General features: G+C 38.6%; 2 protein-coding genes across 5 annotated transcripts in view; both read right to left on the minus strand.

Annotated features, from left to right (window-relative positions):
* LOC117820200 (partitioning defective 3 homolog B-like) overlaps positions 1-15,533 on the minus strand; it is a 37,672-nt gene extending 22,139 nt beyond the window's left edge. For 3 of the 4 annotated variants that reach the window (XM_034693910.1, XM_034693912.1, XM_034693913.1), the window contains exon 1: positions 14,509-15,533. In XM_034693910.1, the coding sequence (XP_034549801.1) occupies positions 14,509-14,625 (117 nt within the window). In that variant the 5' untranslated portion in view covers positions 14,626-15,533. The remainder of the gene's footprint in view (positions 1-14,508) is intronic. The other variant, XM_034693911.1, reaches the window with a different exon arrangement.
* The window catches only part of pth2ra (parathyroid hormone 2 receptor a), a 401,963-nt gene that overhangs the window by 243,670 nt on the left and 130,699 nt on the right, over positions 1-27,594 (minus strand). The window lies entirely within an intron of this gene.

Below are 27,594 nucleotides of genomic sequence, written 5' to 3' on the forward strand. Positions count from 1 at the left end.
TGATCTCTTGTTCCAGAAGGCAAGCCATGCAGCGAAGAAGAGAAGAGATGGAAAGGTAGAGAGATAACCGCTGTGAGCACACTGATCTAATCTGATACTCAGGGGGAGTGCATAGATTATGTTTTTTTCTTCTTGTGAACTTCAGAGACCCTGTGCCTTTGAGTCCTGCAGTTAAAAAACCTAGAGGGACACTTAGATATTGTACGACTAAAGATAAGTGTTGTAAACACACTGATGTAATCTGAAAACCAGGCAGATTAGCTCCTAATGCAGCGCTATGCCAGAGGGTAGAACAGATAATATTGGGCAATTTTAGGTGCTTAACTTTCAGGACGGGATCTGGAAACGACTAGATGGTGAAATCCCACCAGAGTTAAAACATCAGGCAGATCATTCAGTGTTGTCAGTGTTCAACCTCCACCTCTCCACCTCTCCACCTCTCCACCTCTCCACCTCTCCACCTCTCCACCTCTCCACTTCTCCACCTATCCATCTCTTCACCTCTTCACCTCTCCACCTCTCCACCATTCTCTATCTCTGAACAGTTAGCTTCTTTCACTCCGGCAGCTGACACAAGACTTTGGTATGTGAGTTGTGGTAACAACCCAAAGTAGTGCAAGACCAGTCACAATAACAGCTTTCTCTGTGATATGGAGACATGTCACCTAACATTTTAAATGAGAATAGCCCACATGATCCTGAGCAAACTCAAGACCTACTTTTTTAGTCTTGCTTTTAACTGAGTGTTATTCTATCTTACTTCATTTTGATCTACTTCAAATTGCAGTCAATTTCTAAGTACATACTGCATTATTTAAAATTATTATTATACACACCTGTATTATTTACTCACTTAATTTTGAAATACTCTTTGAAATGTAGTTGGATTATTTCATTATTTATTTAGCTATTAATTAGATCTGATCTTAGATTTTTACAGATTACTTCTCAGCGTTTTAATATTTTATCCTGTTTTAATTTACTGTATTTGCTTTCAGTGTAGCATCTTAGATTCTTTTACTGTTTTAATATGTAAGTGCTTTATTATCTTCATTTATTTTATTTTGGTGAGCTTAATACCCCACCTTGAGTTTTAACATCTTATTTTTCCTTCAGCATTTCCTCATTAAGATATCATAACAGCGTTACCGTTAATAATAAGTAATATGTAAGTAATAATAAAAAGTAATATTATTATTATTATTATTATTATTATAACTATAACTCTAATAATTATTTTTTATTTTATTGTATTATTATTATTATTATTATTATTATTAATATAACTATAATAATTATTTTTATTTTATTGAATTATTATTATTATTATTATTATTATTACTGTTAATGTTGTTACTTTCATTATTATTATTATTATTATTTTTTTTATTATTATTATTATTCAGCTTATTATTATTATTGTATAATTATTATTTTAATTATTACTCTTATTTTTGTTATTTTTATAAGTATTATTGTTATTATTATAATTATTAATGTTATTGTTGTTATTATTATAGTTATTTATTTTATTTTATTTTTTATTTTATTTTTTATATTTATTATTGTTATTGTTATTTATTTTACATTATTATTATTATTTTTATTTAATTATTATTATTATTATTATTATTTTATATATATCATGTTCTTAACCTTGCATACAGATTGTGGGGTGAGTTTGTGGGTGGGGTTGGTGTTGGAGTGGGGGGATGGGGGAGTCTTCTCCTTTTTTCATTTTTTTGTATTTATTCTTATTTTTTTTACTCCTATTATTATTTTTAAGTACAGCACTTCTTGTTAAAACAGCATTGTATGAAACGTTCTTTACAAACTAAGTCTGATTGATTGATTGATTTAGCAGCTCAACTCAACTCCAGAAAGGAAAAATGACTCCATCTGAGTTCAACTGCCCCTCGACCCATGTTGTGAGCACACAGTGACAAAGCTTGACATCTGCAGATCTCAATACAAGGAAATTACTGGTTGAACTATTGCAGCAAGCATTAGTCCCTGAGCTAGTATATGCATCTGCAGTAGACTCCAGGCATCACGTCGGAATACGTCAAACAACATCAGTACTCCTACGGATGCCACGCAAGCTTTGCACAAATTGATTCTCCACCCGTCTCACTGAGGAATGTTAGAGTTATCTTCATGGTTCAAAATCAGATCATAACAGCAGCTTTACAACTACTCAGGATTTGTAATGGTGTGGCCATCAAACACTACACAACTTAGGGGATGGCAAATAATAATAGGAAGAAGAAGAGTGGACAGCAAGGGTCAGTATTAAATGAACACATTACTGTGATTTGTCCACAGAAGAGGCGGCACGTGTCTCCCACCTCCCTCCCTCCCTCCCTCTCTCTCCCACTCGGTTACACTCTCCTATGCTCTGGCTCGGGGCCATGTTATCGGCCTCTTTGACCACACCTCATCAGAAATTCCAGCCCTGGCTAATGAAACTACAGCATACACCCACTTAGGAAGGAACCTTTTCATACACATCCACCTCACAATCTATACGTGCAAATGTCAAACACAAGTCAGCTTACAAAGGGAAAGACTTTCATTTGGTGTTCCTTTGATTGTACTTGAACTTGGACGGCACACGGAGCTTTCAGGACCATTGTTTTGTACTGTATTTATCAGGTCAAATGAAACACTAGAGCAACATATACATAAACATGTACTCTGATATGTTGCTGCGATTATTCAGTTAGAAATGACTAATAATACAGCAGACTGAACCTGACACCACTTAAAGAGTCATCCTTGTACACACAACCACACACTTCTTTGTTTGCCTAAAGGTAATTAAGAAGTCTGTCAACAAGCTGATGACTTCCTGACAACTCCCCATGAAAAAAAACTCTGCCTTCCTGCCTCCCGTCTCTCTCTGTGGCCATGTTTCCGTTTCAAAATATTCATTTCCTCCCGTGTCTCTTCTCTAAAAGAACCTGGAGGGTTAATGTTTTGTTTTTCAATGCTGCTATGATTCCTGACTGTAAACTTCTCATATTCAAATCGCTCTTTGTGTGTCGTTCATACTGTGTATGCTCATAAAAACCTGGTGCAAATTTATCCGTGCAATAACATACCTTACTATCGATTCATAAGATAGAAGTGTAGAAGTGTAGAAGTGTGCATAGTGCATACAGTGCTCAGCATAAATGAGTACATCCATAATAGATTTAACAGTAGCTCTGTAATCACTCACTTGTATCCATTGCTGTCTGTCTTTCGCTTTGTGTGTGTGTGTGTGTGTGTGTGTGTGTGTGTGTGTGTGTGTGTGTGTGTGTGTGTGTGTGTGTGTGTGTGTGTGTGTGCGTGCGTGCGTGCGTGCGTGCGTTATTTTACGGGTTTAATGTATGCATTTTAACCTGTGTGATAATCTGATATGTTGGTCCATGTTTAGTTGGTCCAACTCAGGGCGTATTGCTCGAACAGCACTTAAAGCTGGGGTTGGTAGTCTTGGAAAACTAGCATGAATTTGAATGTAGCATTTCCTCATGACTCCGTCTAACCCCTCCCCTACTCCCTCAGAGCTCCTCCAAAACGACGCCCCCCCGCTCACATGCACGAGCGCCGCTGACTTGCGACCTTATGATGGTGACTGATTCAAAACCGGTCCTCACCAAAACATGATCATAGTGAAAGTTAAAAACACAAACATACATGGCTGCTGTTAGTACTCACAACTGTCATGCTAGCATTATCCAGTTGTACTGGTGACACGATATCAGGAGAAAAGTTATAACATATATATAATACTGTAACAGCTCTACTGTTTGTTAAACGTGTTCAGTGTAGATGCTCTTAATTCCTACAGTGTTGACGGTCAGTGAAGGCATCAGGAGAGGTGTAGAGTGTGTGAGCTGGAGAGAGGAGAGACAAGAGGAGAAGTTCTTCATTCATTCAAACATTGATTGTTGTTTTTTGTTGGTTGGCGTGGTAACGGCCGACAGTGACTGTTTAGTAAAACTCAACGTGTTCACGAATCGGCTCGTCATCCCTACAGCGTCCGGACGGACGCTACAGTACATCTACATTTTCTGTAGGACTTACTAAATGTCATTAATTCTTTTGCTTGTCAGAGCCCCCGTGGTGAGAGCTTTTTAGACTCTGATCCGGACTACAGTCCTGAGCAAAGCACCTCATCGGGTCAGAGGGGACAGGCCCGAGGTCCAGCGAGAGGGGCAGGAAACAGAGTCAGGGTAGGCAGAGGCAGGGGACGGGGAGTGAACGCCGGGGAAATGTACGCGCAGGAGGCGGGCAGAACGACAGGAAGGGATTTGATTGGTTTAAAATTTGGGGACCCAAAAAACGGTGATTGGTTGGTGTTTTCCCAGGTTTACTCCAGCTGTAGATAGCAACTTTTTTTACCTCTTTTTTAAGAACACATTATGTATTGATTACCATCAGGACATAAAGATCATTTTAACCAGTATAACAAAAAGTGGATCTAAATCTGATTACCAACCCCAGCTTTCAATGCTTTTACTTAAACTTTTGTATAACTTATAAATGCTCTTGTGATGTATTGTTGTTTTCATTTTCATGCTATCATGATGTACTGTTTCCATGAACTCTGTTTTGACCTACCAGGGACTACAGATGAAAATTAGCCTTATGGCTAACTCTGGCATATTTACATTGATGCAATGCTGAAATGTTCATCAATATGCTCTGTTCCTTTAAATAAATACATAAATACATAAATACATAAATACATAAAGAAAGAAAGAAAGAAAGAAAGAAAGAAAGAAAGAAAGAAAGAAAGAAAGAAAGAAAGAAAGAAAGAAAGAAAGAAAGAAAGAAAGAAAGAAATCAATCAATCAATCAATCAATCAATCAATCAATCAATCAATCAATCAATCAATCAATCAATCAATCAATCAATCAATCAGTTATAAAACTTTTAGTTTCCTTTCAGGATCAGTATTTTTTTGGATACAATACTATGAAATACTCCCACACATGTGGGCCATTGATTGCAAACAAGATTTGTTTGGATTTGGACTACAAGATTCTAATTGACAAGAATTCAACCACAGGTGAGTCTAATCATTCATCAGCAGACACCTGACAATAAAAGGGCTTTACTTAACAAAGAAAACCCTCTCCCATTTCATGCTGTCGCTGTCGCTAGTTTCAGCTGTTTCCATTCAACTCTGAACGTCTTTAAGCCCCGCCTACCTCTCACCCCGCAACATGATTGGCTGTTCAGTGCTGTATTCTTCTTCTGTCTAATGTTGGTTGGCAACTAGCATTTAAGGCTCATTAGCACACCCTCCATTTTAAGTGGCTGGGGGTGTAATTACATGTTTATTTATACAGAGGCTATAGTCCTCATGGCAGCAGTCGCAGGTTTAACTTCCGGCCATGACCATTTGCTGGATGTCTTCCCTCACTCTCAACTCCCAACATTGCCTGTCTCTCTTCAGCTGTCCTGTCAAGCAAATGGCCAAAATGCCCAAAAAAGGGTAACAGGTCAGCCAAACATAAGGTGTGACCAACACCTTCCAGAAATGTTAAGAGGAAAACGCTGTAGAGAAAATCCTCTCCTCTCAGAAGCTCCTGAAGGAACAAGCAGCAGTAGAACTTAAACCTGGAGTAATCTCGACACAAACCCATCAGCACTCTCTCATCTCCTCATACTGTCTTATCCCCATCCACAGTCTCCAAACCCCTCCTGGATACACACAGAGCAACACAAAGAGGTATACAAACTCTAATCACTGGGCTAAGGTCATAGTGAATGATTCAAAGGAGCTGAGACACACAGAAACGTTTCAAAGTAAGACTAAACCTCAAAGCTCACCTAACTTCAGCTTTGATTTAATGCCTATTCAAATGTTAGCTCCTCTTAAGCAGCATGATGGAAACTCCCAACAAAGCAGATGATGAATGGTTCTGCCAGTGTAGGTAAGCTACATGTAAGAAAACACAGGATTAAAAACATGGTTCTAATATGAGCAGCGTACTTGCTGTGAGGGAAAGAGGGGGATAGGGTAGAGAGGGAGACGGACAGAAAGCAAGCTGTCTCTTTGACTATTTAAAAACATGATTTGCCATCACTCGGAGAGAGGATTAGGAACCGGACTGCTCCACAGCACACACACACACACCCTGGCTTTATAATCCCAGAACACATTAACAGACATAATTACACAGCTACACCAGATTAGTGTTGCAGGGAAATGATGGACTGATGGGGAGGGAGGGAAAAAATACAGAAAAACTAATACAAAGGAAGACGACGGGATGCGGTGAAGTTATTAAGGAGTAAAAGTAGTCTCCAAACTCAGAGAGAGGAGAAGAGGGAGAGACGTTCTGGACGAGCTGTCAAAGGAGGAGAAAGAGCAGTTTGAAAAAGGTGAACATGAAAAAAGAGGAATATTTAAAATGTCAAACAACAAACAAGAAGAGGAGAAAGAGGCCAACGCAGTCAGAAAGCAGGAAGAATGACAGTGGAAGGAGAAGTAAACACAGAATTAACAAAGGGAGGTTGAAAAGTGCTGACAAGGGTGTGGGAGGAGAGAAAAAACAGGGGAGAGAAAAATGAACACTGGAGGAGAGCAGGCTACTATATATGGGCGCTATGTTACACCCAACACTGTCTTAACTAACCCTTCTACCTCTTATGGGTCATTGTAACGCCTAGCTTCCACGTTGTTTTAGCGACTTAGACTTTGTTAGCACATCTGCTGACTTCTTATTTTCCTGCTATTTTAAGGGCATATATTAGGTGTAAGTGTTGCTTACCCTATGGTTGTTAGACACACTCCTAACACACTATCACATCATTCAGACATCATTGGAGAACTCTTGTTTATCTTGCAGCTACTTCAGTTGCCTGGTTAGTCACTTACTTACTTACTTACTCTTTGATGTGGATTCAGACGTTTGAATTTCAACGTGGCAGATTCAGGCACATCTGGGTGATTTAATTCATGTTTCACCAAATACATACCTGTGATTGGTTGAGAGACTAAGTGCAACCACTTTGCCTTGTAGGTCTTACTATGCCCAGATTGTATGCCTTTTAACCCAAAAGGGTAAACATGCACTAAATGTCTTTGTGTAGGAGTGTAACGATTCATCTACTACATCGATGTATCGATTTGTATTCCTATGATCTGACTACATCGATCTGTGCTCGGCAAGTTGGCCTTCCAGACGACATATATCGATCTAACATCGTTTTAAAAGGTAATAAAACGATTGTATCCATACTGTATTCGTCACCCGTCTGTTTCTAAAGCTCTGTTTTGAAGCCAATCGGCGGCGGCAGCCATATTGGAAGTGCTGAACTCAACCTAACTGCTGTCGAGCTAGTATGAGGGAAAGGGCTTTGAGCCTCCTCGCCAACAGCTACAGTGTCCCCGCCTGTGACTCGTAATCTTAATATCTTCGAAATAGCAGGGTTATGAAAAAATTCACCCTCCGTACAGTGTGTGCTGAAAGAGAAATGAGCTATCCAGACTACACTCATCTTTTGTACCAGGCTGTAAACTAGGGCTGTCAAAATTGCTCCAAAATGACGTTTGAATATTTGCTCTAAAAAAAACCAACAGGTTCAAACCATTCGAATATCTATATTTGCGCATTATGTCAATAACAGGTGGACAAACTAATACAAGGAGACATAACTACTTGTATATGTATTTGTATTTAAGATATAACATGCCTTAAACATGCCTACACATTACAAAACAAGTACATTACCTAATGGTCTTTACCGTAACACTTTGAAGACCGGAGACCTCTCGCTCGCCCCCCTCCTCTCTCTGTGCGCAGTGTGCTGAGTGAGTGCTGAACAAGACTTGTACGAGCAATTAAAGGTCCCGACTCTTGTCCCTGATATAGGCAGGCTTCATTCAGTGATTGAAGCAAATATTATTAACATTAATTGAAGTTAAAGTTAAAAACGAAAAAGTAGTCCACTTATATTCTTGGCGCTTGTATAAAAAAAAGAGAGGAAGAACTGCATTTTATCCCAGTGTCACTGATTGTTGATTCTTTTAGTCCACTGTCAATGTAGGGTCTTAGGCCTGACAGGTTATTTGTCAAAAACACAAGATAGTCAGTGTGAAGAGGCTCGATCTGTTTTTATTCACTGTATTCCCAACGGAGGAAAAGACGCGTTCAGAGCGCACTGAGGATCCGGGGACGGAAGGATTTCTCTCTGCCTTCTGCTTCACGCTGTGCATGTGTGACTCCTGTGACCTTTCCCTAACCCGTCATGCAGTGCGCACACTCGCAAAGCAGCCGCTGATGTGTTTTTTTCCACAGTCGAATATTCATTTTCACAATCGAATCTCCGTTTTTTTTTAATATTCGAATATATATTCAAATTTAGAATATTCGTTGACAGTCCTACTGTAAACATGTTTATTTCTGCTGTAAAGATCAGCTCTTTTTAATTGGTGTGTAAGTGGTTTACAGTCATAGACTGTAAATAAAAATGGACAGCGTTGCTCCGCCTCTTCCCTTTGTACGGTTCTGAAGCAAAAAAATCCCGCTCCTGGGCGCAGCCATTGTGCAGCCAGAGCATAGACTGTATAAAATATGGACGTAGTATCTGTGACGTCACCCATCTGTTCCTGAGAGCTGTTTTGAAGCAAATCGACGGCAGCAGCCATATTGGTAATGCGGAACTCAACTAGGCAGAGTGTGACGTAGTGTGAGTCTCTTAGCCAATGGCTGTGTGTTCCCGACCGGGAGTCACGTCAGTCATGTCCTTATTTGGGCAAAACTCGTAATGTTAATATCTTCTGAACCGTCACGTTAGAAAAAAATTCACTCCCCGTACAGTGTGTGCCATTAGAGAGATTAGCTTCATAGGGCCAAGCCGTTTTTTGAACCAGGCTGTAAACATGTTTATTAATGCTGCAAAGATCGTCTTTTTCCCATTCATATCTATGTAGTTTCCGGTGTTTCTGCAGCCAGCCTCAAGCGGATTCTCGATGTACTGCAGTTTATAGCACTTCCGCATTGGCTTCATCGTTTGAGACCGGAGTTTGCCGCTTGAGCCAGAGCCTGTGAAGCCACTGTAATAAGCTCCGCCCTACAGCGTAGCGTCACAAGACGCTGTGTGTCCTTTGAAGTTTCACTCTACAGCTGTGAATCAAAGGAAACCCGGAAGTAAAACCCCGTTTTTTAAACTCTAATAACTAATGAAAAAGAAACTTTTCAGAAAAAAGAGGCCTTGAACACTAAACAGTCAAATAACTACATATCACCACAGCATACGGATATGAGAAACATTCGTACCACGTGTATTTATTTTTTTAAAGGGGACATATCACGCTTTTTTCATCAATATATATTGGTCTAAGAGGTCCCCAAAACATGTCTTTAAAGTTTATGCTCAAAAAAACACTATAAAAATCAGATTTTGGCATGCCTGAAAAGTCCTTTTCTTCAGTCCTCCTCAGAACACTATGTTTTCCCTCTGACCACGCCCCCTCAGGAAGTGGATGTGCCTCGGCTCTCCAGCACGTTGATCTAATGTTTACATGTTGGCTGAATATACACGGCTGCTCAGAGATCGCGTTACTTCAACCCTCTGAATCTGATCCAGAATCTGATCCTGACGGAGAGGCGCCTGTAGCAGGACCTTTCTGAAGGATTGGTCACAGATTTAGTGTTTCTTGTTGTTTTATTTGTCAGTATGTCGACGTGTGTCTTGGTACACAGCTACAGCTACAGCTACAGCTACAGCTATGAACATGTAGCTATGTGGCTATGCTAATTAGCGCTAGCACTTATCCATGACAAATAAAAATCATCCACTAGATCTTCAAATCTGCAGACGTGGGGAGTAAAACCGACCTTTGTGTTTATTAAGACAGCCTACAACTAGCATGCCTCCCTCCTAAGCTCCTTGTTAGCACACATTTGTGCAGGTAATGAAAAACAGAGGGGGGATTCAGTATTATTTTATACAGTCTATGGGCTGAACAAGCTCCGAGCTCTGACTCCGTGACAGACCAGATATTGTTGTTACGTAACAAAAACACGGAAGTCTGAAACGGCTCGTTTCACACACATTTACAGAAAGGTGGAGAAATCAGAACAGGGACAGAATGGATTTTTTTCATTCTCGGGGGGTTTGTAGACATGCCAGGGAAACATATTTCAGGTAAAGAACCATTAAAAAGTCAATTTTGCATGATATGTCACCTTTAAAGTTTGACTGCTCCCCAGACGGATTTTTTGACCTATACTGCAGCCAGCCACAAGGGGGCAGACACTCCGCTGAAAGCTTCACCACCAGTTGAGGGAGCTATCCCCTGTTTCCAGTACCTCAAGTAGCCTCAAGCGGACCTCGAGAAACTTCAGTTTTTAACCCTTCCCCATTGGCTTCAATTCTCGCAGCCAGAGGTTGCTACTTGCATACTACATGTGTCAGAACTCCTTTCGTTGGACTGATTTGATATGTGTGACGTGTGTGATCCCTAGATTGCTATTTAGAATTGATGACCGTTGTCAAGGGGTTTTGACTAATCAGAATCAAGTATTTAACTACCAGGTGATTAGTAGGACAGCCGAGTAATAATAAGGTTTTAGTTCTCTCCCTGTTATTCTCATATCTGTTATTTGGGCACTGTTAGTGACACTGCTCATGTAACAAACGTGCTCATCTAAATGCAAAGAAGCCGTCTCAATGCTGTATTTTCTGCTGTATAGAATGACGTTAGTTAGATGTAAAACAACTATGAAAATACACAGCCAGGAGCTTAAGCTGAAAAGAAAAACTTAAGATGGCACCAACAAAGCCAGATTGCATTGCTCCTACTTTTAAACAGTTGCTCATTTTAATGGTTTAAAGTCTTAGAAAAGCCTCAGTGTCAAAGTCCACTCTTCTTCAAGCTGGAACACATTTGTATCCTAAAGAAGAACAGTACATGAAGAGGGAAGTGCTCAAAGAGGAAGAAGAGTTCAATGGGAGGGAAGTGAGGCTACTTGCTATGTTAAGAGCTTTGTGGAAGGTGAAGAGGCAAATAATGATAAATAAGATGAAGGGGGCAAAACAAAAGCAGCAGTGAGTGAGGAGGCTCCATGACGGAGAGATGACAGAAGATTAAGAGGCAAAAAGGCAGAGAGAGCGAGAGATATAGGAGAGGATGGAAGAAGTGAGTGTATCTCCAAGTGCTTTCGTGGTGTCCATCTCCCATAATCAGGAACAAATATACGCACAGTTACCACATCTTCCCTTCAATCACAACTGAGGCCATCCATCTATGTGACTGGTGTGCTCTTTGAATAATGGAGCCAATATGAAGCCAGTCACTGAGAAGATTTGGTCGTCTGATGGGGGTCACAGGGTTCCTGCCCTGAGAGCAGCACAGGGAATCAACAGCAGCCATAAAGGAATCAGAGGAGGGAGTCATTTGCATTTTACTCTCACAACTTAAGTGGAAGCGACTTGTGCCGGCTTCTGTCTAGACCATCGTAATTCATATCAGATACGCTTTTAATTTTTTATACAGCAATTATGAAGAAGCGGACCTCCATGGCTTTGTCTCATTTCCCAGGACTTTGAGATGTGAAAATCATATGGCTTTTTCATGATATAAAAATGACAGAGCTCCGGATTATTCTTTTATGACTTGAGGGAAAACCTCAAATGTTATGAAAGTGCTGTTTCATAAAAAGTTATCTCGCCTCTTCTCTCTTTCAGGAGTTCATAAAAATCTTAACGCGTTATTACAAAACTGCTTCTGGCAGTGAGAAATGTTGCTAACTGATGACTCAGGGGTCAAATAGACTCAAAAGGAGTTAAAATTGCATTTCTTTGAGCTTTTGTTCATGTTCATAAGCACACTGGACGACTGCATATCAATGACAAATGAATGTAAAACTAAAATGACTGATGAGGGAAATGAAAAAACTCATCACTGCCTTTAAGTGCAACAGTGTGAGTTGGGATACTTTCAAATTGCAGAACTTTATTTTTCTAAATAGAAAAATCTGAATATTGTACTGACTACTGTCACATTACCAAAACAACAAGAACAGCATTTTACTTTTTAAAAAACATCTCCAAACTACAACCATTCATATCCCAGGCTGACACTGAGAAGTGAGTCCAAGCATTCAAATCAACCCAGTTAGATTAATGCAACGCCCTGTATGCAGAGCTATCCAAACAATCCATAGGAAGGCTTCAGCTCATTCAGAATGCAGCAGCCAGAATCCTGACCAAGCGGCAACCTCCGGCCGTGAGAATTGAAGCCAATGCAGAAGTGTTCAAAACTGCAGTTTCTCAAGTGTCTGCTTGAGGCTGGCTTGCAGTATCACCGAAAACCACATACACACCCATTCAAAGAGGACGATATTTACAGCAGAAATAAACATGTTTACAGCCTGGTTCATTTCTTGATCGGCACACACTGTACAGGGGGTGATTTATTTCATAACGCAGCAATTTCAAAGATATTAAGATTTCGAGTCTTCCATAATGAGAGGCACAGCTGACTTGATTGACAAGCGGGAACACTGTAGCTGTTGGCTAGGAGGCTCAAAGCCCGCCTCTGTTCCTCACACTAACTCGACAGCAGTTATGTTGAGTTCAGCATTTCCAATATGGCTCCCGCCGACAATTGGCTTCAAAACAGAGCTTCAGAAACAGATGGGGGACGTCAGAGATCCTACGTTCATTATTTATATAGTCTGTGATCATGACACACACAAGAAAATTCAAACATATCACCCCGGTTCTCAAAACACTGCATTGTCTCCCTGTTAAATACAGAATCACTTTCAAAATCCTATTATCAGTCCATAAAGGACTCAATGGTTCCGCTCCACAGTACATTTTTGACTTGCTCACAATGTATAACCCGACCCGGACCCTTAGGTCATCAGGTGGAAGACTTTTAAGCAGGGATGTCCCGATCCCGATCTCTACTATCAGATCGGAGCCGATCTTGACGTTTTTTAATTGATCGGCATTTGAGCCGATCATCTCATCCGATCATTTTTGTTAGTTGTCACTGAACACAATTTACAGCTGAAGGACGACGAGCGAGTGTAATTGAGCGTTCGGAGTTCACTGTTACATAATGAGAAAATAATAAATGGGACGTTGATGTAGAACTCAAGCCATGATTTACATTTTATCATAGAACTAACATGTGCACCACCAGACACATTACAGAAAAAAGCATCTGCTCTGCGCACTCTACGGTAGCTCTCCAGGGATATACGGTTCAAAAAGACGAAAACGTAAACCAAACACAGGACAGTCTGCTACATTAGCTTTAGCATCCTCATTGCTAGCGGCAGCTGATGTCTCTAGACCGGCATATCGCTCCGTAGTGGGGATGGGCAAGTATTTTTACGAATATTTGAATGTTCGTTCACTTATTAAAATTTGTTACTTTGAATAATTTCTCATTTTAAAAGTAAAATTTTTAATCTTTTTTACCGGTGCCTGGTTGTAATACAGTATTCCCGCTAGAAGGTGGCTATAGAGCGTCTTAAAGCTGTTTAGCAAACAGAAGAAGAAGAATGCTAACTACATTAAATAGCTAAAGAAGAAGAAAACATTAGCCACAGTCGCTGCGATTTTCTCTGTTTCTGAATCTCACCCTACTACACCCGTATTTCCAGAGACTGAGCATGACTGTAAAATGTAAACACACACGCCACGCCGCGTCACAGAAACATCGACGTGAAGATCGAGACAGACGCTGTCAGTGCTCACCACTAGCAGCACCTCGTCCTGCTGCTGGTTAACGAGACTGCCACACAAACGGGCTGTTAATGGGACAGATATGTGTGTGTATGTGTTTGTGTGTGTGTGTGTGTGTGTGTGTGTGGGTGGGGGTAATTATCTGAATAAATTGTCGAATAGATGCCAGTGATTATCGATTAGTATTTTGGCTTGAAATGCCCGTCCCTACCCAGAGTCAGATCAAAGTCTGGTGAAGGGGCCTTTAGTTATTGTGGTCCTTCTCTGTGGAACAAACTGCCTGTTGACCTCAGGTCCATCACAACTACATCACAGTACTTTTAAAACAAAACTCAAAACGTATTCATTTTCCAGAGCGTATGAATAATATGATGACTGATGTGATTGGCTGCATGTGCTGCAACACTTGCTTTTGGTTTGACTGCTGTGTCTGATGTATGATGGGTGTAACTATTCTCTTTCTATGTTTTTCGTGAGGAGGACATTTATATCCCAATATGTTGTGTTGTTAATTGTTGTCTTCATGTACTTTTTACCTTGTAAAGCACTTTTGCCAACACTGGTTGTTTTTAGATGTGCTATATAAATAAAGTTGACTTGTCTTGACTATGTTGTTGTTTTTCTTTGTTTGTATACTCAGTATAAAGCACATTGAGCTTACCTGTAATGAAATGTGCTTTATAAATAAAAATGCTATTGCTATTCATGTATTGAGAAAGTAATGATTTGTTCACATATCGATTCAGAAAAAATAAACTCTTACTACTTATCTGTAAAGAAAGGTATATGAACATTACCTGCTCCAGGAGTTTTCTGTATCTCAGTGTAGCTTGCTGGATGAGGTCCCTCACAGTCCAGCCCTCCCTGCAGGGCACCACCACACCTGTCTGCCCGAATGTGACAGTAACCTTCATTATGGCAGTGTCTTCTTCATCCAAGATGCAGGCCCTCTGGATGCGGGTTCTGACCTGTGGACTGAATAATACAGGAAGACTCCAAGGGTGATAGTGAGTGACTTAAAAGTGTCTATCACTCAGAAAGTAAAGTTCTTCATGAGTCACAGAGCTGATCAGAGTGGTCCACAGTCTGACTCACTATCTGTTACCATTACTAGTGTGAGTTCTAAGGTGATGATAATGTGTGCAGCTGTGATATCACTTCCTCATGTCTTCACCTCAGGTAGCATCCCTCTGGTCCTGACACAGTTCAGCTGGTCCATGAAGAGCAGAGTCCACTTCCCAGACGTTAAAGACACAGCAGTCCCTCCATTATAGTGTCAAGTGCTCCCCAGTTTAGACTTGTATGCCATGTCCCTCCTCGCTGGGACTAGAGTTGACTCTGGGTCACTTCACTGAGGCTAGTCTGTCAGCTAGCTCCACCAGGCTAAGATGATTAGCTTGATCCAGTAACCTGGCCTGGTAACGACAACAAGACGAGGATGAGAGCTGCAGCCTGTCCGTGTTATAAGAGATCCCCTGGTGTGTTATTTCTCACTTTAACAGATGAATAAAAGTTAACTCAAACTTTATCATCATACAGCAGGCTCTTAGCTAGCGTTAGCCCCCTTAGCTGAAGTTTGGAGGGAGGGAGGGATGGAGTCTCTCGGGCATCACTCCTCCACAACTTTTCAACTTTTCCTTCTTCCAAGCGGTGAGTAACATTCACTTCATCACCGAGAGTCCACGCAGGAAGGCGACGAAGCCGTTTCATTCACCTGTGGTCACATACCGAAGCCGAGCTGAAACAGACCTCGGTACTTAGTGTTGGGGAAAGTTTTGGGATTCCTTTAGTCTGTTAGTTAGTCCGCTCCTCCGGGCCAGTTCCTGACCAGCTCCTCCACCGCTTGTTACTGTCACTCTCTTAAAGGGGAAGTACTCCATTTCCCTGTCAGGTTTAAAGTGGAGGGAGGGAGGTGCTGCACAACTTTGGTCCTCCTTCACAGTATCACTGAAATTCCACAATAGAAATCATGTGAAAAGAGTAAAGTACACCACTGAAATGACACTTGAGTTTATCTCTAAGGTTTCTTTTAAAGAAGCGTGCAGCCAACACACACCCTGTCATTGTTTAGATAGCAGCAATAAACTAAAGATAACAATCCTGCTCTACAAATATTAAAAGCTGCATTAATTACCCTTCATTTTTAGTCCACTTTAAAAATGCTGAAAAAACAAAACAAGCATGAATGTATATTATCTTTGTACGGAAGCCCTAAAAGGACATGTTTAAGGCTGGGGTTGGTAGCCCTGCAGGGAGGGCTGGACTGTGAGGGAACTCATCCAGCAAGCTACACTGAGATACAGAACACTCCTGGAGCAGGTAATGTTCATATACCTTTGTAGAAGGTGCACCTTTCTTTACAAATTAGAAGTAAGAGTTTATTTTTTATTAAAGCTGGGGTTGGTAGTCAGATTTAGATACACTTTTTGTTATACTGGTTAAAATGATCTTTATGTCCCGATGTCAATCAATACATAATGTGTTCTTTAAAAAGAGGTAAAAAAAAGCTGCTATCTACAGCCGGAGTAAACCTGGGAAAACACCAACCAATCCCTGCCATCAGGAGCCAAATGATGAAAGCCAATCAAATCCCATCCTGCCGTTCTGCCCGCCTCCTGCAGAGCGTACATTTCCTGTTTGTTTGTGTTTTTAACTTTCACTATGAGAATGTTTTGGTGTTTTCTTACCGCTGAGTGAGACATGAGTTGACGTAGTGCAAAACACAAACCATGTGCTGAGGATCGGTTTTGAATCAGTCACCATCATATGGTCGTGAATCAGCGGCGCTCGTGCATGTGAGCGGGGGGTATCACTTTGGAGGAGCTCTGAGGGGAGGGGTTAGACGGAATCCTCAGGAAATGCTACATTCAAATTCATGCTAGTTTTCCGTGGCTACCAACCCTTGCTTTAATACATTATATTTTCTCAGTTTTCTCAAGATAACGAGATCATTTTATCGAGATGTGGAGAAAACAAAGCTTATTTTAATTTTATCAACATATTATCCTTGTGATAATGGAGTCATTTATCTCGTTTTATCCAGAGAATGAAGCTTGTTTTTAGTGTCTTGTACCAAAATGCCTTTTTATTCTTTACTGAGGCACAATTTTCTAAACATTCATGAAAAAACATTTTAAAAAAGCAGTTAAAGAAACAGATCACAGGCCTTTCCTATTACCTGAGGTTACTTGGTTTACACATGTATAAATGTGCTCCTTTTATGTTTAGTACGGAAGCCCTAAAAGAACAGAATTAAATTCATTTTATTTTTCTCAGTTTCCTCGAGACCTCAACTTATTTTTCTTGTAATCTTGAGAAAACTAAGCTTGTTATTTTTAACAAACACCAGAGTCTTGTTTGATTCTCTGTTGGTTTGTCAATTTAAAGAGTCTTTCACTTTGTAATTGCTTTCCTTTTTTTTTTTTTTTTTATATTTGTATTGAGAAATATTGCAAATGTACAGTGACAGTTCAAGATTGGGAATCACAAATGCAAAGACATGTATAGTGAGTGACTTTAATAACAGAATACTGTGCATCCCAAGTTGTCAGGTAAAAAATAAAAATAAAACAAGCCATAATTTCCTTTTTTAAATTTTACAGTAGAACAGAAAAAAGACATGACATATCTCCTTAAAATGTCTATGTATAATAATAATGTTAATAACAGTTTTGATAATAATATATTAATAAAACTAAATACAATACAATTATTTAATAATAATTTAAAAAAAAAGGAAAATAAAGTTAAAAAAGTAAGAAGGAGACAAACAGATAAACAGACATGGGGGGATCACTAATCAGGAGGCAAAAACTTTGAAGAAGGATAAAAAGGATTGCCACCTATTGTAAAACTTTCCAGAGTTGCCTCTTGTGAGTATCTTATCTTCTCAAGTTTTAAAAAAGACATGACAAAAAGACAGCGTCTGACCAATAAGGAAGTGAATGCTAACATCTAACTGCTTTGAGGTGTATTGGTGGTCGTCTTCAGAATATCCAAATATGGCGACATGGGGGAAACATTTTTATTTACTGAGAGTATTTTGGACATTGTGCTAAAGTAGCTCTGCCAAAAGCTTGATAATAATGAGCAAGAGTAAAAAATATGAATTAGGGTACAAGAAGCGTGACATTTATCATAGCTGTCTAGCTGATAAACTTGTGAAAAACAGGCTTTGGAATTGTTTTCCATTTAAGTGTTTGAGAAATTGTTCATGAAAATATTTATCCTGTTTGATTCATGTAATGAAACTTGTATTTTTACACGCAAAGAAATCTGTGAATGTACTGGATGTGACTTGCAAAACTCCCCACTATCAGTCTGTTTATTTGCCTGACTTCAACAATTTGTTTAAAGTATAGAGTAAGTCATGAAATGAAGATAATGATGTTGCATGCAGAGCAAAACTACTGTAAAAACTAAATCATTCATGGGTGTTTCCACATTCCAATACTACTGGCATAACTGTTAAGGTATTTTACATTACATAGGTGATTATACAGCGATCTATTAAGGTACTGTGGCCTTTTCTTTCAGTGCTAACACTAAGAAGATAAAGTCAGGGACCACAGACTTAAGATGGGTATCAAGTAAGGCATGCCTGATTCATACATTTATTCATTTATTCATCTAGAACATAAACCATATGTTTTCATTTCCTGTAAGTGATCTTGATTGTTACGGAAGGTCAAACAAACATGACTTTTATTTTAAAAATTACAGACATCATTAGTAATACTATTAAATATAACAAAAGAAAGAGAAAAATACTAGATTGACTGAATTCATATACTTCGTCATTGTAATAGATGAAAGTTAATCTTAAATAATGCTGATGATGAAATTAACTCATTGCACGCCACAACAAGTTTAAATAAATGTCAGAGCTATAACATAAAAGGGATCCCCATTAAAACAGTAGAGAGGCAAATTTGCATCTGAAAATCCTTTAAACTGAATCAGGCTGCTGGAAAATCTTCAGCTGCCTGCCAGAAGTTCAGTATGATGGTGCTGGAGCCAACAAAAATATGATATTTACAAAACATTTTGTTTTTTCAGTTGGTTCATCTTCAAAGAGGAAACCCCTCCCTGTGAGGTGGAGTTTGGCTTTGTAATTAGCAGCTCAAATGAATGCTTGTGTAAGTCTGCTAATTGATTTGGGCTAGGTTTAGTTTCTGGGTCACTGAATTCCATTGCTTCTAATGAACCCCAAGGGAGGAGGAACATTGTGCATGCAAGCATTTTTTCCTTCTTTCTTCTTTGGTGAAAGTTTGAAAGTTAGAAGTGCACTTGAATAACCATTTAGGATATGAATTTTAAAGCATTTGAAATTACTGCAAATACAGAAAGAGAAAAATCACTTATATAAAGAGGTTACTTTGAAACTCAGACTTTTCAATGAATAATTCCTTACATGACAGAAACAAATAGTAAGAACTTGAAATATTTGCAATCTTATAAAATCATAACACCAACTTAATGTCAATAAAAGACTAAATTGTTGTTAGTTGGTTTGTTTTCTAACTCTCTTTTTCATCTTGTATAGTAGAACTACTTTATGTTACCTGCTGAGATTTGTCAGTGTGTATTTGTAGCTTGTACCACTTAGATTTTAAAGTATCAATGTGTTCTTTCATCAGTTTTCCAAAGATAGGCCTTAAGACAATTGGCATCTCATTACATAGCACAGGTGCAAATTATTAAAATGGCTAAATTCCCAAATCTGTTCCTTGAAATGTGTATTCTTGCTCACTCTCACTCTGTTATGACCTGCCAAGGTGCCAAATCAACACCTGAGCTTTTCCTGTAATGATGAGTCAAACTGTTGGCTGTAAAAAAAGTCCATCAAACATTGAAAGCATCCATGGAGACAAATTATTACAAAATAATGACTGATAAAAAAATGCAATAGAATTATATGGAACTAAGGTCAATTTAGACCAACTTCACAATACAAAACAAATCTATGGACTTGGATGTTGTCAAATGTAACCCAATCAAATCAAAAATGAAACAGTTACAAGTCAAAGTCTCCTTTATTGTCAAAAACTGCAGTATACACCAGACATACAGAGGATGATATTACGTTTCTCTCTCAGACCCTGGGTACAACAAATAAGCATTAAATAAACACAAAACGTAAAAAGAAAGGAGCTTGCAAGAAAAAATAAAACAAACTCAGTTAAAGAAATAAGCCTTCTGAATCAGAATCAGAATCAGAATCAGAATCAGAAATACTTCATTTAACCCCGGGGGGAAATTCAGTCATTACAGTTGCTCCTATACACAATAATTAAAAATATCAAATAATAATAATAATAATAACGATAATAAAAGTATGTACAGAAGACAGAACAAGCTATGTAGACAATACATGGTTGAAGTCCCCAGAGATCAGGAAGAGGGCACTCTGGTGGTCTGTCTGGAGTCTGGCTATGGCAGCATTGAGAACATTGGACGCCGTAGTCGGGTTGGCAGAGGGGGGATGTAAACAGCTACCAGTATGACATGTGAGATCTCCCTGTGCAGATAATATGGTCGGAGGCCCACAGCGCTCTCGGTGCTATCCCAGTCTGCCCGGACAGTCTGGAAGCCGTCAATGGAGACGTTGTGGTCGGGAATATCCTGATGCAGCCACGTTTCCCTGAAGCACACCATGCTACATTCCTGAAACTCCGTCTGACTCCTGGCTAGTCCTGTTAGCCCGTCCATCCCATAAGCCATCTCATGTTGCCCATAATGAGAGAGGAGAGACACGGCTTCTATGTCCTCTCCATAAGCCTGCGTCTCCTTATACCAGTAATAGATATAATACAATAAAGTAGGTTTAAAAACAGAGTTATAACTTTAACCTCCATTAAAACTCTATGAAGACAAAGTCATCAGGGAAACTCAAGTCATCAATTTGAAAAACAGAATAAATAGTTAGTCCGTGCCCTTTAATAATAACAGTGTTTTTTGATCTGGCACACTAATCAGAATGATGAAATGCATGCCAACAAACCCCTGTAGAAAAATGATTCCATTTTTCATACTAATACTGCTACTGATAAGGGCTTTGTTAGGTTTGAACACAACATGATTTGACTAAACATGGGTTTAAGATTATCATTGTCAAACATTTTAGTTTAGGTAAAGCAGACTTAAGAGGAGAGGAGCATCATTGAATAAGAATAATACATGTGTCTCCCTTAAAGTCTGATGTTTTAATGACCCATCCATCAACTCTGACCTCCCAAAATGTCTTCTTTTCCTCTATTAATGAATTACCTGATCCCCTCATTTGATCATATTTACCATTACTACTAGAAGGATAGAGGCTTTGATGTAAAAATATGATGTTTTTGGGAACCTGGTAAAGAAACTGATATTGTTGTTTGGCTTCAGAGGACACTCTTTAGAGAAGACATCTTACAACTTCTTCTTTTTCTTAATTTTTGAAAATATTATTATTTTGTACACAGATAGAGGCATGATAGGGCCAAGAAGCTGAAGTCAGGGCCCTGGGCAGCTGCACCAAAACCCGGGCATCTGAAATGGGACACATACTGAGCTAAACCAGCATCACAAGTTCTTGCATATTCAGATACAGACAAGTGTTGACAGGAGGAGGAAGAGAGATAGATGACTTTCCCCAACAAAGGTTAACTGACTTATTACGTGGTATAATTTAAACACAAAGAAGCCAATGGACTGCAGGGTTCATTGGCTCCTTTAAGAAAAATGTTATTCAAGTGTTAAAAATTAGAATTCAGAAAAGTTTGCTCCATGATATACTCTATCTTTTATATCTCCTAGCACACTGTTTTAAGGACATTGAAAATTCACCCTCTGACTTTCTTCAGCCAACCCACACACAGTCTTAACCCTGCCACGAAAGAGTTCCCACTTTGGTTTTATTTTTCTCACTCACAGAAATACACACACTGGCACTCAAACCTGTGTACAGCATATGGTTGTCCATTCTCTCTCCTCACCCCATATGGTAAAGTCCTAATCTAAGCAGCGTTCTGTGTCTTGCCTCCTCTATTATGAGCTGTTATGAACCCCAGCGAACATGCTAGGATGTGAATGCCCCCCTGCTGCTGGGCCAGGTGCATCCAGTCCATGGCAAACAAAGCAATATGTGTGGCAGACCATGTTCTGCTTTTCTTCTGCAGAAAAGGGAAAATTAAAGGGTTCAGTGCAGGATGGAGACATGCACATACAGGGTTCACTTTAAGTATATACTGTACATGAAAGCATTTAGATCATGGTGGTGTCATCTTATATGCCTCAATGCAGTCTTTCCATCATCCCCTACTGAAATAACTCTGAAGAATAATGTTGCAGTTCATACATGAATATTTTCCACCATGCAGCATCCATAATGCTTCCAATTCCCCCCAGTCGCCTTTAATGGAATGCATTACCAGAAGGCAATTAGGGGTGAGAAGTAGAGATAAGCACATCTGGCATTTAACAGCAGATGAACACATATGCAATAATGCAAGCACAAACATTCTCCAACTTATTCCATGGAAACCATTTAGTTCATTGTAGATGTATCAAACCCATCTGTGTATCTGTGACAGCCATGTTCACAGTCTCATGTTAAAAGCTCACTTTGGAGTATAAAAATTGGCATGGTAGATGTTACCATTCCATGCAAACCAGCTCCAAGAAATATTGATAGTTTTTGACTTGTAAAGATACAAAAAAATACTAACATGTAATCTTCTCTGATCTCATCTGCCTGTATATACTATAGACTGTATATAATAGACGTCATCTCGCTCAGCTCGAAGTGAGGCTGCCACAAAAACTGCTCCCCCTAGTGGCTGGCTGCAGTATTAGTCAAAAACTCTGTCTCCCCCATTCATTAGAATGAGGCTGCTGTCAAACTTTAAAAAATAAATACATGTGGTACGAATGTTTCTCACATCTGGAAAGGGATATTTTGGCTTCAAAACCGTACAATGGGAAAAGACGCAGCGACGCTGTCCATTATATATACAGTCTATGGTTTATACCAGGGCTATTCTATTAAATATTTGGTCGGGCCGGATTTTCAGACTAAGGACATGGGATGGGCCGGAGATTTTTAGCAGACAGTGAGCAAAGTTAACTATTTAAAAGAAAAACAAATAGATAAGATAACGAACACACTGGATGTTTATTAACGAATTGACACATCCAAAAAGGCATAAACACAATAAAAGAGCAACACTTGTCAGTGTTGGTAAAATATGTTTTTCTTGCCGGACCCAAGTCACAATCACTCAGCAGTTGCTTTCGGGCCACTCATATACTGTAGAAACAAAAGAATGGATAAAGCCTAAAACCATTGAAGTAAAACTGAATTTTATATAGAGGAATACTGGTCTGACATCAATGATCTGAGGATCTGAAGCTCCACCTGAATCCTACTTTAAAATGATGTCTCCATTTTTTTGGTGTTTTAACATAAACATTGCATGTTTGTTGTTTTTTGTGTGACATGAGGAATTGACAATATAGTATATTATATTATAGTATAGTATAGTATATTATAGTATAGTGTAGTATAGTATAGTATAGTAGTATAGTATAGTATAGTAGTACAGTATAGTGTAGTAGTACAGCATAGTAGTACAGTATAGTATAGTAGGACAGTATAGTATAGTAGTATAGTATAGTATAGTATAGTAGTATAGTATAGGAGTATAGTATAGTATAATATAATATAGTAGTATAGTATAGTATTGTAGTATAATATAATATAGTAGTATAGTATAGTATTGTAGTATACTATAGTATAGTATAGTATAGTATAGTATAGTATAGTATAGTATAGTAGTATGGTATAATATAGTATAGTAGTATAGTATAGAAGTATAGTATGGTATAGTATAGTGTGGTATAGTATAGTATAGTATAGTAGTATAGTATAGTATAGTGTGGTATAGTATAGTATAGTATAGTAGTATAGTATAGTATAGTGTGGTATAGTATAGTATAGTATAGTATAGTATAGTATAGTAGGATAGTATAGTATAGTATAGTGTGGTATAGTATAGTATAGTATAGTATAGTATAGTGTGGTATAGTATAGTATAGTATAGTATAGTATAGTGTGGTATAGTATAGTATAGTATCGTATAGTATAGTATAGTGTTGTATAGTATAGTATAGTATAGTATAGTATAGTGTGGTATAGTATAGTATAGTATAGTCGTATAGTATAGTATAGTATAGTATAGTATAGTGTGGTATAGTATAGTATAGTATAGTATAGTATAGTATAGTATAGTGTAGTGTAGTGTAGTGTAGTGTAGTGTAGTATAGTGTTATACCAATGTTTTCCATCCTCAACTTGGTCAAGGCAGATGGCGGTCTGGTTCTGCTGGAGGTTTCTGCGTGTTAAAGGAAGTTTTTCCTCTGTTACTTGGGAAATACTGCAAAGTGCTCTACTTATGGTGGATTAAGATGAGATCAGACTGAGTCTTATCCTGTCTTGATGTTGGGTCTGTTAATAATTTAACATAGAGTACGGTCTAGACCTGATACAGCATGTTTGATAAAGCGTCTTGAGAAAACATTTGTTGTGATTTGGCGTTATACAAATAAAAATGGATTGACTGATTGATTGTTATAGATTATACTGTGGTATGGTAAAGTATAGTTTAATATAGTAAAGCGGAGTAGACTTAAGCATTGCATAATAAACCCAGCACAGAAAAATTGCAATATTAAACCAAGCCATGCTATGATATTATATGCCATGCCATACCAGGCTATGGTATGCTATGCTTTAATATACTATACTATGGTAGGCTTGGTATTGTATAGCACAGTATAGTGGATGTGTGGGTGAACTTGTCATTTCTTACACAGTCACCATAATTACTTTTTGAGAACAGAGAAAACATCTGAAAGCATCCCATCTATCAGCACCACATTAACATTACATCCAGCTCTTCTTCTATGTCTTTATGACTCTGAACTCCATTATGATACTAGGATACATTCAGTCATGGTTTCAAAAAGAATGCAATACATAATACATATACATGACATATTTTTGCAATAAAGAATTCATATCAGACAGCCTTTATTAATGTAATGTTAATGAGTTTTATAACTCCTCTTTACGGGTTATCTTCATTTGCTTTTGTCTGCTTAATTAATGATGTCTGTGATGTGTTTGTTATAATAATATTACATGCACAAAATGAATCCAGCCCAGATAGAATCCCATGCTCTGGTGCTCAGCATATTATATGTGACTCAAAGATTTTTTTCCTGCACCCTGCAGAGTGGTCTTCTGTGTGTGTGTGTGTGTGTGCGTGCGTGCGTGCGTGCGTGCGTGCGTGCGTGCGTGTGTGCGTGCGTGCGTGTGTGCGTGCGTGTGTGTGTGTGTGTGTGTGTGTGTAATACAGATGCGGGTAGATCAATATTAGGACTTGTCAGTGGGGAGGTTTCGATCAGCAACCACCCCTAAACCTTCAGCCTCCTGTACACACACACATGGTCACACCCCATGTCCCAGTGCACAGTGAAAACAGTCATAGGCTGTCAATAGACCCTCCTCTACACACACACACACACACACACACACACACACACAAATGTAGAAACAGTGAGCCTGTCGATCATCCCCCGTTCCACAGAGAACATCAATGTGTCACATGAGCCACTTCTAGCATCACAGGGAGTCCTGGACTTGTTATGGAGGGACGGAGGGATGGACAGACTATATGAGGGACTTAACAGTAAAGTAATTGTGTTATCCTTCTGTGGTTATTTCTTTTTTACACACCAGCAAGTTCAGCTGATCAGCAAAGAAAATGAGGAAGAAAAACTTTCTTATGAACAAATAAAGATATTTGAGAAAACAGTCTTGTGTTTGAAAGAGGAAAAAGAAATGCTGGATATGGAAATTATTTGAATAGGCTGACTGAAGAACTTAGAAACCAAAACAACGTCTGTAATTTCAAATTTGTATACATCACACACAGCCAGAGGTACAGAAGTCCCTGAGTCGTATTTCTAATGTACAAAGCTACATTTCTCCATCAAACCAAGCAGCCAAACATTGGGATAATATTTTCCTTTGTGTGGAAGACAAAGAAATGTAAAAAGCAAAGAGGACCATGACAAAAAGGGAGAAAGAACACAAGACAAAATCGAGAACAACGCGTATCTGTATTAGCCATCTTCTTTTACACTCTCTCCTTCTAGTTTAAAGCAACAAAAAATAACAAATGTCTGTTATGTGATGTTTGATTAGCAACATAAATTGACAGAATTTCTGTGCCTTCCTATGCTTTAATACTTAAGCAGCACACATTTGCATTCTAACCCATCACACAGAGAAATAGTTTATGATGTGTTAATTAGAGAAATGAGACCCAAAATATGACATAACACCCGGGAAGACGTTCACACGCACCTCACACACATAACTCACTCTGAAGTTTCAGTTTGCATCTCTGTTTCACAAGAGAGCAAACACCTCTGGCTAATAGCTCAATTAACACACTGTCACATCATGTCAGAAAATGCAACTCACTTAATCTATGCATCTCTAAGGACGATGGCAAGGAGAAGAAATAACTGATACTGTATTTACAGAAGGATGCTTTGACAATTAATTATTATTATAATTACAAGCAGAGAATTATTCCGACAGCTTCTGAGAAGTATTAGCAGTGGAAACTCAGTGCAAAGTTTTGTGTGTGTGTGTGTGTCTGAGTTTGTTTTATCACATCACTAGGCTGTGATCTCTCTTCTCACCACTGATATGACAGAACAATGTTTTAATAAATGAAGGCAGACTGTGACTCAACTGAGAATATACTAATTGAAAGATGGTCTTAGAACATTTTATGTGATTCAAAACAAAAACTAAAGCTCTACATTTCAATAGAAATAGTCTTCAGGCTGAATTTTGCTGTTTTTTATGAGCCTATTCTGGGAGAAGCTAGGCTACATAAATTAACCATACTTCTTTGGCTCAACACAGGCATTCACTCTGATCAGATGTAATATGATAGTATAATATGGCACAATACAAAACACAATACAATCAGAGGTGGGCACAGGTAATTATGATTTAACTTATTAATCCATTACCAAAGACATTAACTTTGATATCTCTTAAAATTAACTGAATTTAACTTTACATTAATATCAAAAAACGTGTTGAAGTAGAGTTAGCCACTTTCCAAGTCCAGGAAAAACTAAATACATGTTAAAGTTATTAACACAAGTATTGCAGGTAAATATCTATTAATGGATAAATTGTTTAACAGATTAATGTGTGTGCCCAGCTCTCGACACGATACGACATGATATGGTACGATTCTGTACGATACAATAAGATATGATACAACACAATATGATACGACACAATATGATACAATACGACACAATATGATACAATACGACACAATATGATACGATACGAGACGGTATGACACAATACGACACAATATGATACAATACGACACAATATGATACAATACGACACAATATGATACGATACGACACAGTACGATACAACACAATATGATAAGATACTATACGATATAATATGATACGATACAGTACGATACGAAATGATATGACGCAATGCGATATGATATGTTACGATTAGGTACGATACGAAAAGATATGATACGATACGAGATGATACAGTACGATTAGGTACGATATGATACAGTCTGATATGATATGATATGATACGATACAGTACGATACGATACGTTACAATATGGTGCGATAAAGTACGATATGACACGATACAATATACAATACAATAAGATACGATAGGTACGATATGATAGGATACAAATAGTTACGATATGATGCAGTATGATACGATAGAGTACGATACAATACTATACAATATGATACGATAC

This window comes from Notolabrus celidotus, chromosome 10, assembly GCF_009762535.1.
Source record: "Notolabrus celidotus isolate fNotCel1 chromosome 10, fNotCel1.pri, whole genome shotgun sequence".
Classification (NCBI taxonomy): domain Eukaryota; kingdom Metazoa; phylum Chordata; class Actinopteri; order Labriformes; family Labridae; genus Notolabrus; species Notolabrus celidotus.